Source organism: Ambystoma mexicanum, chromosome 6p (genome assembly GCF_040938575.1).
Source record: "Ambystoma mexicanum isolate Mex_15411 chromosome 6p, UKY_AmexF1_1, whole genome shotgun sequence".
Classification (NCBI taxonomy): Eukaryota; Metazoa; Chordata; class Amphibia; order Caudata; family Ambystomatidae; genus Ambystoma; species Ambystoma mexicanum.
In genome coordinates this window covers 250,242,295-250,258,236 of record NC_090935.1, presented here as the reverse complement: position 1 = coordinate 250,258,236, position 15,942 = coordinate 250,242,295, and the positions used below count along the sequence as shown (strand labels likewise).

The following is a 15,942-nucleotide window of genomic DNA, read 5'->3' as shown; positions in this document are numbered from 1 at the left end:
GTATGTTGCAAACTCAGTTGTTCAGAGAAGAAAACGTGGCATCCTTCTCAGTAAACTGAAAGAACAAGTGCAGTTAGTCTACTTTTTTGTATTAAACCAAAACATGCAGGGAATTATCTACACACATGTATCATTTACATCTTGCAACTGTATCCGCATTGCCTTGTACAATTTCAGTGTATGTAACATTCATTACGTTTTGTATGGGGAAATCAACATTTAGTTTGTTGCGTTTTGTATATGACAAGCCACTGTCAAGAGGGTCAGAAATCACAACTGTAAAAGCCTAGCAACATTTTCCAACTGTTAAGGTGAGAAAGCACTATGCAATGACTGCTGAAACATGAAAAGCACACTGCGCATGAAATCATTCATTGCAATTTTCAGACTCCAATGTAGTTCTGATCGGCAAAAAAATATTTAGTAGCTTATTCTCCGTTGTAACGAAATCAGTAAAGCGATTGTGAGTAACTTTCATTATTGCTTATTTTTTAGGCGTCGTGGAGGAAAATATGCAGTGGGATCAGCTTGCATCGGAGGCGGCCAAGGAATTGCAGTTATCATTGAAGCCACGGCCTAAAAGCAGGACAACCCTTTGAAGTGTGCCTTCGAAACAAAGCATTTATGGTCGATGAGGAACTTTGCATCTTCTAAGGATTGGTGGCAATGAATGTATTGGGATATTAAATGACTTTGCTAACTGAGCTTTATTGACCCGATGAAGCAAGAGTAAAACCAGAGTGCCTTTTCAATTCCCTCCATCACCTAAAATATGCTTTTCTTCCTTCCTGTGTAGTCTAGGTTAAAAAAAACCTGCTGTCTTCGGCCATTCCTTTCTGAAAATCAATAATGGGTCCCAAGAAATAAATTCATGTAAAAAAAAAAGCACTGCAGGATGTATAATCTATACCACTCTTCTATTTTAATGTGATTCTGTAATATATTAGCACAACATTCACATTGATGTAGCCAGTTTTAGGGTAGTGATCTTGCCATTGTAATTAAACTTTTAATGTATGTTAAAAAAATGACTTTTATACCTGCTGTTCTTGTATTTTTGTGCTACCTGAGCAGTTGTGGATGTAGTGTTCTCGATTCTGCTTGACCTCTTCTTGCCCTTTTAATCCTCTGAAATGTATAGTAGACGCACGTCTAGTCTGTGTGTATTGCTCCTCGTATATTGCTGCATGCTACCCTGGGATTTTGGGCACACACTTGGCCCTTATCTAGAACTAGTTCATGTGACACAATTCACACCATCAAACAGTCCAGCCCAACTCGAGATATTAACTTTTGATGAAAAAGAAATGTATCAATATATATTTATGCTTGTATATTAACAGCCTTGTAGTAATCATACATGCTTTTTTGTATGTATGTATGTATGTATGTATATATTTTTATAAAGCGCCGGTAGCCCGAGGGCATCAGGGCGCTTGAACATTACAACATAGAAGAGAAGAAAGCAGGCATAAAGAGACGCAAAACAGTTGGCATGGAAGACCTGACAGCCACTAGCGTTAGAGATCTTATCTGAAGAGGAGTGTCTTCATCCGTTTCCTAAATACAAGGTGGTTTACACAATGATGCACACAATGACTAACTACTATATGTGCAGAATAACACTTGCAAAACACAATTCCACACAATAGCCATACACATCAGGCACTTCATGTTAGGACAGTTTATCTGAAGTCCAACTAAGGGCATGGTAAAACCATTCAACTGAGACAGTACAAGACTCCACTCTTAGTATAAGGCCGCACCACCTCAGTATATGGTGCGTAGACAGAGCAGCCAGACTTATTTTAGGAGGGTGAGGGGGCTGTGCAATCGGTACAAATAAATTGCAGTATATATATGTGTTTGGCACAGTTTGTATGCAGTACCTTTTGGGACCACTACACACAACTAGGACAACAGGTGTAAGCAAAACCAACCTTTGGTATAAGTCTATACTACACAGTTTTGGTTGCGTTGCTGAGCAGCCAGGCTTATCTCAAGAGGGAATGTGAGCTGTAATGATGTTACACAGAGGTCTACAATCGCAAGTATTCAAATAAACTTATACTCCAGATTTCTTGTAAAAACAATTTATTTCACGGTCAGTTATAAAACATTTACTAGAAGGAGGCAACTAAATATTATACACAAATATACTTCAGTACTAACCTACAAGTTTCTTAGGCCTTTAAACTTCTTTGAAGGAACAGCAAAATGGCATTCAGAACACTTTGAAGGAGGAGCAAAAAGGCATAGGTTGTTAGAACATCCCAAAGAAAGTTCACAGGCATTCTTAGACAGTGCTGATACTGTGAGTTCACCAGAAGAGTTAATAAAATTCAATAGGTTAGGCCAAAGTCAATGGGCTAAAGTCTTGGATAGGATAAAACGGTTCTGGTAAGTAAAACGGTAAAGTCTCTGTAAAAGTTCTCAGACGTAGTTTGCGAAAAGAAGAATCATATGTTGGGTCACAAGCTGATCAGGCCTGCAAGTTGCAAAAGTTTCACTCACTTTCTCAGTGAGAGGCAAGTTCTTTCGATCGGGTTTTCACAGTACCTTATAAAGAAGAAAAAGATGCAGCTGAGGACTTCTGTTCCTGGCAGTTCCTACAGATCTCGCTGCTCCTGAGCCTCAGTCGTGGAGACAAGAGGAAGGACGTCAGGACTCCTGCACTGGGACTGGGACTGGTCAAAAAGCTGGCAAATCTTCAATTACGGTAACTGTAGACAAGCACACATACTAGTGTCCTTCCCCCTGGTTATTTGGTTTGCTGCAGCACTCTGAGGAAAATACAACCAGCTCTGAGAATGGTATCCAGGTTGCTTATGAGTTGATTGGTCCCACCAACTCAAAGGAAAAAGTTGTCCTTGCGGGGGCTTCTCTGACGAGATGAACTTTCGGACCTGCAGCAGGGCTTCACCGGGCAAACCAACGGTCCAGGAGCTGCAGCAGTCGTGTTCTTCAAGCTCATCTTCAGTTCTTTTGTTCCAGTGGTCGACTCTGCCTTCCAAGCCAAGAGACTCGCCTTTTATTCAGTTCTCTCCCATTCATTCCAGCCTAGCTGTCACTCACCCAGCAGGGTGGCTCTACTTGCTGGACAGTCAGCCAGCCAATCACGCCAGAGTGCATTTGGGTCTTCTAGGAGACTAAGCACAGGGAGTTTCGTGCACCTTCTCACTTCCTGCCCACCCCCGACAAAGGCGTAGGAACAAAGAGACTAAACGTGGTTTGGCGCAAAAGGGACAAACTCTAGAAGAAACTTTCCAAAACGAAACAGTTAAAAAAAGACGACCGGGTCCTGTTTAATGAAAGGGGGCTCAGACGCCATCTTGAAAAACCTGGCTACCAAGTTTTTGCATTACCGGTGTTCGCGGTCTGAAAACATCATGGTAGTTCATTGTAAAATCACTGCCACCAGCCATTTCAAGAGGAAAGGGTAGCATTAGACTGCTACATGCGTTTCTAGACACAGGGATACTAAGTAACCCCTCCAGCACTCTATTGTAGGATAGGCTGTGCTGGGTCTAGGAATTTAAAAAGACTAGTAAAGTCAATTTCACTTTACTTTCTCTGGGAAACAGTAGTTTATCCCAGAGAAGGTATTTAAACCTTGGGAAAGCCTGAAAGGCTTCCCTGTGCCACTGCACACAAATGAAAAGATGATGCCTATGGAGTTATCTAAAACCCATAATCAAAGAACCCAAGTAAAACACACATCAAAATACATGAGAGAGTGGGGAAAAAAGGCTCAGGTGAAAGGAATTGGCACATTTATGAAAATTCTCCCTAATAATATGGTCCAAAGAAACACGGAAACGCTATATATTGTACACATAAAGGGTTTATTTAAATAAAAGTAGTGTGCAAATAAATCATAGGGGAAATAAGTACCATCACAGATCATATAAACACATTATAAAAACACACTATGCTTTAAAGCACACAGACCAAAGCATAGACCTTATTTAGAAAACGAACAGTATTTCTAGATAAATCAGACCTTACAAAACACATCTAATATAGGGCACACCTATTCATGGGGAGTAAAACCATTAGTTACTTTCAGATTACTTTACAGTAATTCAAGGGTAGTACACCCTGTCAGTTATGCAGTGAAACTCAGTTAAGGAATCACATAATCAACTAACCCTGTGATCAGGATACTTTTCTGAACAGTGGAACACTCATTCAAGGAACAGTGTATACCTATAACTACATTTATGATAACACAAGTTATACTAGCCGAGTAAGACTTTTTTGTGTAATATTCAAGTACAGTTGTTTTTCAGCCCAGTGGAACATAGTCTAAGATAAGCAAGAACTATTTACAATAATTTAGCCTCGGGTGTCGAAGCCAGCAAAGAAAACAGGGAACCCCATTCGTTTCTCAAAAGAGGACACCTGCGGGAATGCACAGAGGTCTGCCTTGCGCAAATTGCCCCAGTTTTTATTAGCCACAATCCCCGACAAAGTGTGATATTTTGTGGGAAAAAAACACAATGTTCTCTTTGTCTGGGGTTCTGGGTAATAAATTCTAGGCCGATGTGCGCAACTCATACCTCTGCGGATTCCCACGGGTGTCCTCTTTTCGGAAATGCATGGGGTTCCCTGTTTTCCTTGGTGGTTTGGACACCCGAGCCCCATATCTGTATGTTGTGCCGGTCGGCAGAATTTCTGAGATTCTGCTCTGAAAACAGACTTGGGGTTACTTGTGTTTTAGGCTTTCCCCTTGGCGCCCAGGTAAGTGCACCCACACATGTGAGGTACCGTTTTTATCGGGACACCTGTGGGAATGCGGGAAGGTGTAACATTTGTTGTGTTTGTGTGGTTTTCATAACGTTTTGACCCATTTGCTGATGCCCTTTGTTACACAACCCTTTCATTTCTCAAATGTGACCTACATTTAGTCGCTGCGTTAGGCACCATACACTTTTGTAACCTGCACAAGTCGCCTACCCTTGAAAAGGTCTGCCTGTGCTCTTTAAAAAAATGTGTACTTGCCGTTCCTCACCACATTGGTTTTCCCGATTTATACATGCAAAGTGCATCTGTTCAGGCCTTGAGCGTAAAACTCCTGTGTACCATGGCTCAGTGTTTGGCTTGTGGTATTGCTTGCTTTGTAAAACACTACAAAAAATGTGTGCTTTCCTAACTGCAAGAGTTGGGGGAAATGTAGCGGAGCATTGCTTTTCTCAATTATAGAAGCCATTGCCGTACCAAGCCAACCATGTCCAACACATACCTTTTTTTTCTGTAATTTTCTCGCTTTCCCCCCAATCTATGGCATTTTCCCCTACCTAGTGTTTGCCTGACCTACGCAAATCACCCCTTCCTAAACTTGGAATTTTGTCTACTTTTCAGAAATATATGCCTTTCTGTCCTCCAATTCGGCTTGCCTACCCTTTTCTCCCATTCCGTCCATGCATGTCCAATTGGCAAAAATGGCCAGAATCGCCTAGCTCTCACAAAACAGTTGATAACCACATCAAAATAAAAAAAATTCGTTTCCACTCAACTTGTTCTTGAAAGCCAGGAAATTGGGGAACTCAGCACAGCAAACCATTTGTTCCTAGCTCTTACAAGGAAAAAAAACACAGGCTTCTTTGTACATCATTTTATTGGCATTTTTTGAAAAAACCCAAAATGTTCCCCCTTTTTAGTTATTTTCTCTCACCCCCCTACAGCAACCTAGGATTCCTAGGGTGGCGTTACGACCGCCTACATGTGGGAAAAAAAGGAGCCGAATTTGGCCGAGATATCTCATGTAACAAAAAAGTTACAAGCCATTGAATGGCCACATACCGAAATCACCAAAAAAGGCCCTGGCACTGGGGAGAAATACCCATGGCACTTGTTAGCTAGGGTCCAGGGACTTCTGAGAAGACACCCTAGGAGGATTCCAGCAGTTAGTCTAGGTGAACTGGATGAGAGGACTCCCAATCACAGAAACACCACAAAGCTTTACAGAAATCACAAAGGCTTAAGGTAAGTAAATACCCCAGCCAACACAGTACCTTAGCACAGAAGAAGAGTTGCAACAATAAGACTTCAGAATCTGCAGCCAATAACCCGGTCATTGAATTCCTTTATCATGAAGACAGACGACAGGACACTGGAAGGACTTTTGCAGCAGGGATCACGGGGAAGGCTCCAGGTTAGAGTTTCTTCATGGCTGGATGCGGCTATGTGGTTCTGGTGCCCTTTTCAGGAGCCAGAAGACTGAATATCGCTAGTCGAATTCCCATTGTTTGCATGGTCCAACACTCTGATGAGGGGACTTTCATGGCTCAAATCGTGTCTTTGGAGTTCCAGCAGGATGCCACCAAAGTTTTAGCTAGATTCAGAATTCCTAAGACTGTTCACCGCTCAATGGCTCAAGGCCTCTGGGTATTGGGGTATTGTAGCCCAGCAAGGTTGCAGCATGACGTGGGTTGGCTCAAAATGCTGGTCTTCTTGAGTCTAGTGGATCTCATCAGGCTCTGGGTCGTTTTATTTTGGGATCTCCAGGTCGATTGGCAGGAAGGGTTACATCGGGCTCCGGTTACACAGCAGGTTCTCAGGTCGCTGAAAATAGTCTCAGCTGTGTTTTCATCTTCCTCTTCAGATTTGGTTCCAGGGGTCGACTTATCAGCAGCTTCCAGGTCTGGAGTATTTATCAGGAACTACAGCACAACCACTGCATTCTCTCCCCATATTTTAAAGTAAGGGGTGGTGATGGCTGTCCAATCGGGGCAGCCAGCCCCCCACTGGGAGTTTGTTCCTTTGAGGCAAGGTGAAAGACAAAGGACTGCAGAGTTCTGGACTCCTCCATCGCTTCTCGCCTTACCACTTACCAGACACTCTGGAGCCTTGGCGAGGAATCCACAGGATTCCTGCCAATAGACAAAACAGCCACTGAGGTCATTCCTGCATAGAATGGCAAGAGAAGACCCCAGAAACAGCAAGCACACAAGAAATGGCGAAAGGAGGAGCCCACCATTCTTAAGATGGTGGCCCTTCTGTGCCTTACCAAGGCTGAATTAACAGCCTGAGAGTAATAATAAACGTCATAAAGGTAAAACCCACTGCCACCAGACATTCATGCAAAACTTGCAATTGAAACAAAATGTTACCAGGTAAGAAAGGGGATACATTGTATACCCCTGGCACTCCTCATAAGGTAGAGTATGCTGGCTCACTATATAAAATGTAAAGGGGGATGAAATTCCCTCTTTACTACTTGGGAACTGTAATTCACCAAGTACATGAAAGAGAAATTAACAGGGGAGCCCATAGAGGCAACCCAGCCTAAGCCCAAAAGTTGGAGAAAACTATAACTTCAACTATACACTATGGAAATACATAAAAAGGTCACCCATAAAAAGAGTAAAAGACTAGGTGAGAGGGGAAAAGGGACAAGGTAAAAAAAATAGTTACCTAGTCAAAGCAAAAAGTTCTGGGGTTGACACATCAGGAAGATTTATCATTGATATGAAAATCTTACCTAACACTTCATAAGAGGCCACACCGTGCGTGACCAAGCACAACACACTTGGAATCACACATGCATAATTAAGTACAATAGCCATACAAAACAAGAACTGCTCACAAGCCCATACTATGACAAAGAGTACTCAGAATAATACACTTTAAATAACACCCATATAAAAAAATACATCCTAATAGCCATACACAAGATTCACTGCTTACAAGCCCCCACCATGACTCCTAACAATACGCTTGGAATTATGCATTCAAAACCAAATCATCACAATAGCTATACACAACAAACTCTGAATGCAAGTTTGCACCATGACCAACAATATGCTTAGAATAGTAAGTTCCAAACAAAACCTGCATTATACAATTCAGCTCAGTAGCCGTGAGCACAGGCATATCTGCAAGTCCACACTATGAGCGCACCATAACCAACAACAACGAGCTCGAAAAATATGCATGGAATATCATGCACTTAATACGGCACAGCACAATGCATGGCACTCAATACCATACCATATATTTTTTTTAAATAATTTTATTAATTTTAATCAAACAAAAAAGAAACCAACATACAACCAAAAACGCAGTGCATTTTACAAAAAAAAAGTTTTTTTTTAATCATATTAATGCTTAATCTTGGCCACTGCTTCCCCCCCTCCGGCCCCCCATCATGAGCCTATCTGTTTGTCGTTCTCCGTGTCCGCCGCATGCGGCAGGGTCTCGCTTCTTGTAGATTCAGTCAGATCTTGTATTGTTCCAAACAATTCAGCTATGAGTGATTTCCATGCCATCAGGGTCCCCATCTCTTCTCCCCCCCCCCTACAGTGTTCAACTCTTGCCATTCTGTCGTTTCTGCCTCTGCCCATTTCTGTACCTCCTTCCACCCATACCTCCACCCGTGGCTTGTGACAAGTCTTCCAACCCATGGCGATCCTCTGTTTGGCAAGCACATATGCTAGGTCTTTCAATTTAGTAATATGTTTAAGTTTTGATGATCTGGGGTACCCTCCCAACAAGCAAGCCCAAGCTGTCTCTATCATCAGCGTGACCCCTTTCTCAGCTAACTTTTGTGCCACTTCACCCCAGAAACGCTCAATCACTGGGCATGACCAGAACATATGTGTCATATCCGCGTTCTCCTCGTCACATTTGGGGCATGCTTGTCGTCCAGCGTTTTCAAACTTGGATATCCTCAAGGGCGTCATATATGCTCTGTGCGTTATATATATAGTTGTATTTGTTTAAGTCTAGCATTCCTTGACACCTTTTTATGGTATCCGAGCGCCCGTTCCCACATCCCATCCTCTATCGGGGTTCCCACCTCTGCCTCCCAGTCTAGCCTCAGCTGCGTCAGATCCTTCCCAACTTTAGACATCACCATCTCATATAGCCTGGAAATCTCATGCCCCCCATCTGATATATCATATATTATTTCTATGATGGCATCGGGTTCTTCTCCTAACACAGTTTCAGGCCACGTCTCCCGGATTCTCTGAACAATTCTGTGGTATGTAATGTATTGGCCCGCATGCAATCCTGTCTTCCCCCCCCCAGGACCTCAAAATCCAAAATGGCCACCATCTGCCAGACGTCTCCTAGCGTCACCAGCCCCACAGATTCCCAATGGGTCCTGAGTATAGCCCTCAATTGCATATCTGCCCCTGCCAACGCCACCAGCGGCACCTGCGGGGAGCAAGGAAATGGGTTCTCCATCATCCGGCACGCCCTACGCCACATCTGCCACCCAAGCATCATCATCCTGGGGCGCTCTCTCATTTCGGCCCTGGGCAACCAGATCATTTCCCTCAAGTAAAATGGGGTACAGTCATGTCCAAACAACCTTGATTCAGGGGTCACCTCGTCCGAAAGCCACTGAGCCACATACTGCAGCTGACTTGCCACATAATACACCTCAAAATTGGGCAGTCTTATCCCCCTTTTTCGTAAAAGTTCTGCAGCTTCCACAGCGCCACTCTGTTCCGGGTACCATGCCACAAGAAATCCCTACACATACCGTTAAGCTTAGCAAAGAACTTCTTGGGTATCATGTATGGGACATTGCTAAAGTAATGCAAAAGCCTCGGCAGGACCACCATTTTTAGCATTGCACCTCGTCCCATCATAGCTAAGGGCAACTTACCCCAAAACTGCATACACTTTTCGATTTTCCTGAGTGCCACCTCGGTATTATGCTTATGCTCCTCCTCCACCGTATGATACACATCTATCCCCAGATACCGGAAAGAGCTAACCTCCCACGATATTTGTAACACCGGTAACCTCGTCTCAGGGGTTCCTTTGTAGTCGCCTAGTGGAAACATGCTGGATTTTTGGGGGTTTACCGCTATGCCGGACAGTTCTGCATATCTCGCCATCACCTCCAGTATGTACTGAAGATTTTCCTCTGGGTATCTTAAGTATAGCAACAAGTCATCTGCATATAAGGAGATCAGATGTCGTTCTCCTCCCACTTCAATACCTATTGTGTCGTATTGCTGTCTGAGGTATATCGCTAGGGGCTCTAGGGCTAATATGTAGAGCATCGGGGACCAGGGACACCCCTGTCTAGTGCCTCTACTCAATTGCCATCTATCAGATATTACTGCACCCGTTCTAACTCTGGCCAGCAGCTCGCTATATAGCATCGTCACCCACCTCGTATAACCGGGCCCCATGCCATACGTCTCCAAGGCTGCCAACAACCACGGCCATTTGACCGAGTCAAAAGCTTTGACCGCGTCCAATGACACGATCGCCATTTCGCCCTCAGCCGTACTACTCCATTCAATCAACCGTCGGAGTCGCCTGTGGTTATGGGTTATGTTCCTATTCGGGACATAACCCGTCTGGTCTGGGTGTATCAGCTTGCTGATCACTCTATAATCTGTTCGCCAGAACCGCTGTCAATATCTTGCTGTCCTAGTTTAACATTGAGAGAGGTCTGTAGGAGCCACAGCTGTGTGCTGGTTTATTAGGCTTAGGGAGCGGTATTATGACCGCCTCTCTGAGTGTTTCCGGCAACCGTCCCACCTCAAACGCTTCGTTGAGCATATCCAACATCGGGGGGAGCACCTCTGTCTTGTATGTCTTGTAGAATTCACTTGGGAACCCATCCACCCCTGGGGTCTTACAGGTAGGTAATTGCCTCACCACTTCCTCTAGCTCCTCTAGTGTGATCGGTGCATCTAGCTCCTCCTTTTCCTCCTTGCTTATTATGGGTAGTCCTATATCTCCCAATGTTTCCAATATTTCCTCTCGGCTACTCCCCATCTCATCCGCATACAACGCTTTATAATATTCTGCAAACTCTTCGTTGACACCCTCTTGGGTGTCCACCACGCTACCATCTTCCCTTATTATTCATCTAATCGGGGGCCTTGGCGCCTCGCTCTTATATAGCCACGCTAACAACCGTCCTGTCTTATCTCCACCCGCATGCTGTCTCTCAATGTACTTCTTATAATTAAGGTTACTGAGCCTTTCCCAGTGTTCTGCGCATTTCTGTTGCAGCCCAAGTACTCGCTCCATGTCTTCGCATCCACCCTTCAATATTCCCTCTAGTTCCTCTTCTGTCCGTCGTAGATCTGTTAGAACCCCACCCTGCAGGCCCTTTCATTTTGCTATTGCAACCCCCCGCATCACTACCTTGAAGGCTTCCCATAATGTACCCGCCGATTCCACGCTGCCCGTATTCTCCTCAAAGTAATTTGCGATCTCCTCTCTCATGTCCTCTCTAAAGACTGGATCCTTGAGCGCCTCAGCACGGAGGTGCCACGTAGGGATCCTCGCCCTCGGGGGGCGGTATTGCCACCCCAGAACCAATGGCGAGTGATCAGAGAGGACCCTCGCCTTATATTCTACCTGGGCAACCTCCACCATCACATCCGACGTGGCAAAGATGTAGTCTAGCCTCGTATGTAGCTGGTGAGGGGCGGAATAATGAGATTACTGCCTGTCTTGGAGGTATCTGGTTCTCCACACGTCCACCAGGTGAAAGTCGTCTAACAGTGTCTGCAATACTCTCGCCGCTGGGGAGGGCCTATCAACCCTGCCATCCGATCTGTCTACATTGGGATTAAGTACACAGTTAAAATCACCACCCCAGATCACTGCGCTACCCATACACATGCCGAGGTTGGCACTCAGAGTCCTAAAGTAGGCCGCTGTATCCCGATTGGGGGCATATGTGTTTATAATGCTGATTTCCCTATTCTCCACCGTTCCTCTCAACATGACCATCCTCCCATCCGTCTCCGCCAACTCCTGCAATGGTTGGAACGGAACATGCAGCGCCACCCAGATTAGTACTCCCCTAGCATACGCAGAGTATGCCGCGCCCACCACCACCCCTTTCTATTTCTTAACAATCACCTCCATCTTCTCCCGCGTCAGGTGCGTTTCCTGCAGCAGCGCGATGTCTATCCTCTGCCTCCTCAAATACGACATGACCTTGTTCCTTTTCAGGTAGCTGTTAAGTCCCCTGACATTCCATGTAATTATTTTGAGGTCCCCCATAGCTCATTCCCATCCTCCATTTCTACCTCCAGCAAATCCCACCCTCCTGCGCGACACGGATTCAACCATACAATCCTGCTTTGCGTACTCATGTTTAAACTAAAGCTCAAACTCCTCAAAACTATATACATATCAAACTCCCTCCCCTCCCTCCTCCCATCCCTTCCCCGACAGCACCCTTCCCAACTGTTGCCCGGCTCCATCCCTGGATCTCAGGCACCCCCACATCTAGCCCCGACTAATATACTCAGAGCTCAGTAGGGTGAAGTCGCCCTAACGGCCACTTAACAATTACTACTAAATGGGGGTATTAAGACTCGCTCTACTATGCTCCTTAAGAAGCACCAGTTTCAGTGCGCTCAACACTTTATCTAACCTAGCCCGGTCTCAGCTACTAACAGGTCATATCAATGACTATAGTCAAGTCCCACAGTCTTAAACCGCTCCCTCTCCCAGTGTTCTCGGTGCTCATTACTTATCTCTTCCGTCTCCTTCTTCCGTCTGGATATCGGGCTCCTGGGGGGAGCCCTGCATGTCGAGCCATCCCATAGCATCTTCTGGAGTGTCAAAAAACAAAGTCTTGTTCCTATGAAAACCTTTCAATTTTGCCGGGTAAAGTAACATGTATTTATGACCTACTTCCCTCAGTCTTCTTTTGACCGCCCCGAAGTTCATCCAGCTCCGCTGCACCATCAGGGTATAGTCTGGGTAGGCCGTTATGCTTGCCTCCCCCCGCTTAATTGTTCCACCTTTGCGGAAGTGTTCCAATATCCTCTCTCGGTCTCGGTAGTTAAGGATCTTGGCGATAACTGGCCTAGGCGGATTGCCCGGCGGCGGCCTCCTCGTTTAGAGTCCTATGCGCACGTTCCACGGCGAATCCCTGAGACAGGGCTCCTCCGGGTATCTCCTGCAGCAACATGTTTTCCACAAACTCTGTGGGGTTGTGGCCCTCCGTCCCCTCAGGCAGCCCCACAATGCGGATGTTGTTCCTTTGGGCGTGTCCTTCCTCTTCCTCCGCCCTGCTCTCCAGATTGCCCACTTTCTGTACCAGGATATGCAGTTCCGACTTGTGTGAGGCACAGTCCGCTGTGTTCGAGTTCGTCTCTTTCTCAAGGTTCTCTGTGCGCTCCGCCAGAGCCCTTACGTCCTGTCGGAGTAGATTCACGTCTTCCTGCCCTTCCCCGACCTTAAGGTCCAATGCAGTTTTCAGCTCAGATACCACTATTTCGAGCTTGGCCTCCCAGGCTGCTTTCAAGTCCGCTTTCAAGTCTGCAATCGCAGCTAGGACCTCCTGATTCGTGCCCGAGGCAGCCATGCCGCCTGCGGGGGGCTTATCTTTGCTCCTGGCGCTTTCCAGGCCCAGCGGTGTCCTGGCAAATTCGTCCAGCGTGGGTTGCTTTGCTTTTAGTCTTGAAGGCTTGCTGGACATGGCGCTGCAGCCGTATGCTGTTGTGCAGCCTGCCTCCTGTGTTCCACCAGTGGGGGAGGCACCCAATCAGTATCAATATCCTAGGCCTTAAAGGATCACCACATAGTCTGTGTTTCAGGGTTCTGCGGGGGATATGAGCAATCTCTCCTATCCCCCTTTTTCTGAATGTTCACTGCATTATGTGATTATGGTATCTATTTCCTCATTTCGTCTTACGTGTCATTATGGAATCCTCGCAAAGGGAGCCGCAGTTACTGCGTGTGTCGCGAGTCCTGCAATGACCAGCAAGCGTCCTGTAGGATTCGGATTTAGCCTAATTTGGTTCGGTGCCTTTGTTCCCGGGTGGCCACCATCTCTATTCAGCCTGTTGGGTGTCTTGACCCACGTGCAAGTAATCATGCTGCAACATTTGGTGCTGTGGGCTTAGAAAATTCAAGATGGCGGAAAACCCACATGTACGCCGAAATCCAGGAAAGCTGCGCAGTTTGTGCGCCCACCAAAATGGTTGCCTCACTTGCCACCCACCAGTGCGAGAATGAAAGGCCGGGTTGCCATGAGGGAAATGGGTTGCCAAAGGAAAAACAGTAGCGCCGGTTAGCTCCAAAGCGCTTTAAAACCACCATTGGACTACCCGCACAGTAGTCTGAAACCATTGGGAATGGCAATGCTGATTGCCAAATGCAACTTAGAATTGTGGGGAATTCATTTCTTAAATCCCAAAAATGGGTGCAGTACCAGTACTCACCACTATCCAAAAGCCGGCGTTTTAAAACCACCCTGTGTTTCTCTGAAGGCAGGCTCAAAATGCCTATTTTCAAACATTACAATATGTGCAAAATATTCACTGAACACCAGCAGACATTTGGCAGAATGGAGTTTTGTGTGCCTACAAAATCTGGGAAATGAAGAGCCCAGAACAATGCTTATAACAAAACTGGCTGAGCTATGGAGTCAGCAGTTTAAGTTGCACTGGATTTAAAGACACTAAAATCGAAAATGTTTAGATTAAATGAGTGACCTATGTTTGGTGTCACATGCCTTTGTAACTGTTGAAATGTCATAGTTTTGCACTTAGAATCAGCATTCTAGCTGCATGTGTAAAATTGCAAGTTAATCTAAAAAGCAACAAAAAACATGACAGTTACCTCAAAGTCTGGCTTAAGGAACTTGATTTTGCTTGACAACTACCCCCATCAGGAGTGAAACTTGAGTCACAGCTGAGTTCCCAGGACTATCTGCCTTTTTGCTGGCCACACTAAGAATATACCATCTATCTGATAATTGAATTACCTGTGCTCTGCAGGAGAGTGAACAATGCAACTCCCTTCACCCAGGCAGAGGGTTTATTGAGAGGATCATAAATGGCTTCCTCTTGAACAATGAGCCTTTCAGGACCCAAGCAAATCTTATATTGCAGGGGTCGTAAAAGTGGCTTACTCTTGGCAGAAACTGGGAGGGGGAGAAACTGGAGACAGAAGCTGGCTTGGCAGAACTGGATAAACCAGTATTTCTACCTTGTGCTGAGAGGAAACCACACCCCTTTGGAGCCAGAACATAACTTTAAAAAGATGGATCATTCATAGAGCGGACATGTGAAAATTTTATAAATGATACCATAATTCTTGTGATTTTTCTGCCCACAGTTTAAGAGGTTTTTAGAACCGGTGGTATGTTCAGGGGGGTGTCAGCGGAAAAGTGGATATTACTCTAAATGTATGCATGTTAAAAATCTGAAACTTCATCAGTTAATGTCCATACTCCCTGCGCACATGTATGTAAAGTTGGGTCAATGTCAGAAATTGAAAAATCAGTTAAAAAGTCAATTATGTGCCATTTCTGAATGCAAGCTCTTAGAAACAACAGATTTGGACAGAGACATGGCTAAATTCAGCCACACCATGTATATGTAATTTCAAGCAACTGTGTAACTGTGAAATATGTCTTTTGTTATCAAATATAGAATGTGTGCAATCTGACAGAGGAGTGTCCTATCTGCAAGCCATAAAATGACATCACTCTGACACAACTTAGCTTCGCCAATCAAGTGAGGAATGGAAATTTGACCAATGACAAGTGAGAGGGGCAAGTTTAGTTATGACCAACATACCCACCCACTCTCAAAACACATAAAAGCAGACAGACAGGACAGATAGGGACCTTCAATTCCATTTGCTGCAACGCGCTCTGCCGGACCATGCAACATCCAGAGATCCAGACTTCAAATTCATCAACCTCCAGAAAGCCAAACTAGAGACTTCAATCTATCCAGAACTAAGAGACCAGACCAGAGAGCGAGCAGTTCCAGAGACCAGACGCTGTGCCCAGAGAGAGACCAGAGCCCAGTCTAAAACCCTGACCAGATCCGTGATGAGGCCCATTTAATTCAAGAATATAGTGTGAGTACCCAGCAGAACTGTGTAGAACCAATCTCTTAGTTTAAATTCACCTAATTCAATCTATTTAACCTAAGTAGAACTGCCTGATAGCTCCAAATCTGTCACCTGTCATTCTAGCTG

The 15,942-nt window shown here is 45.2% G+C and overlaps 1 protein-coding gene across 1 annotated transcript in view; it reads left to right on the top strand.

The window, feature by feature from the left end:
* ACAA2 (acetyl-CoA acyltransferase 2) overlaps nucleotides 1–1,037 on the top strand; it is a 417,950-nt gene extending 416,913 nt beyond the window's left edge. Inside the window, exon 10 of the mRNA XM_069626958.1 lies at nucleotides 496–1,037. Coding sequence (XP_069483059.1) covers nucleotides 496–580 — 85 coding nt within the window. The 3' untranslated portion in view covers nucleotides 581–1,037. The remainder of the gene's footprint in view (nucleotides 1–495) is intronic.
* Nucleotides 1,038–15,942: the final 14,905 nt, after the last annotated feature.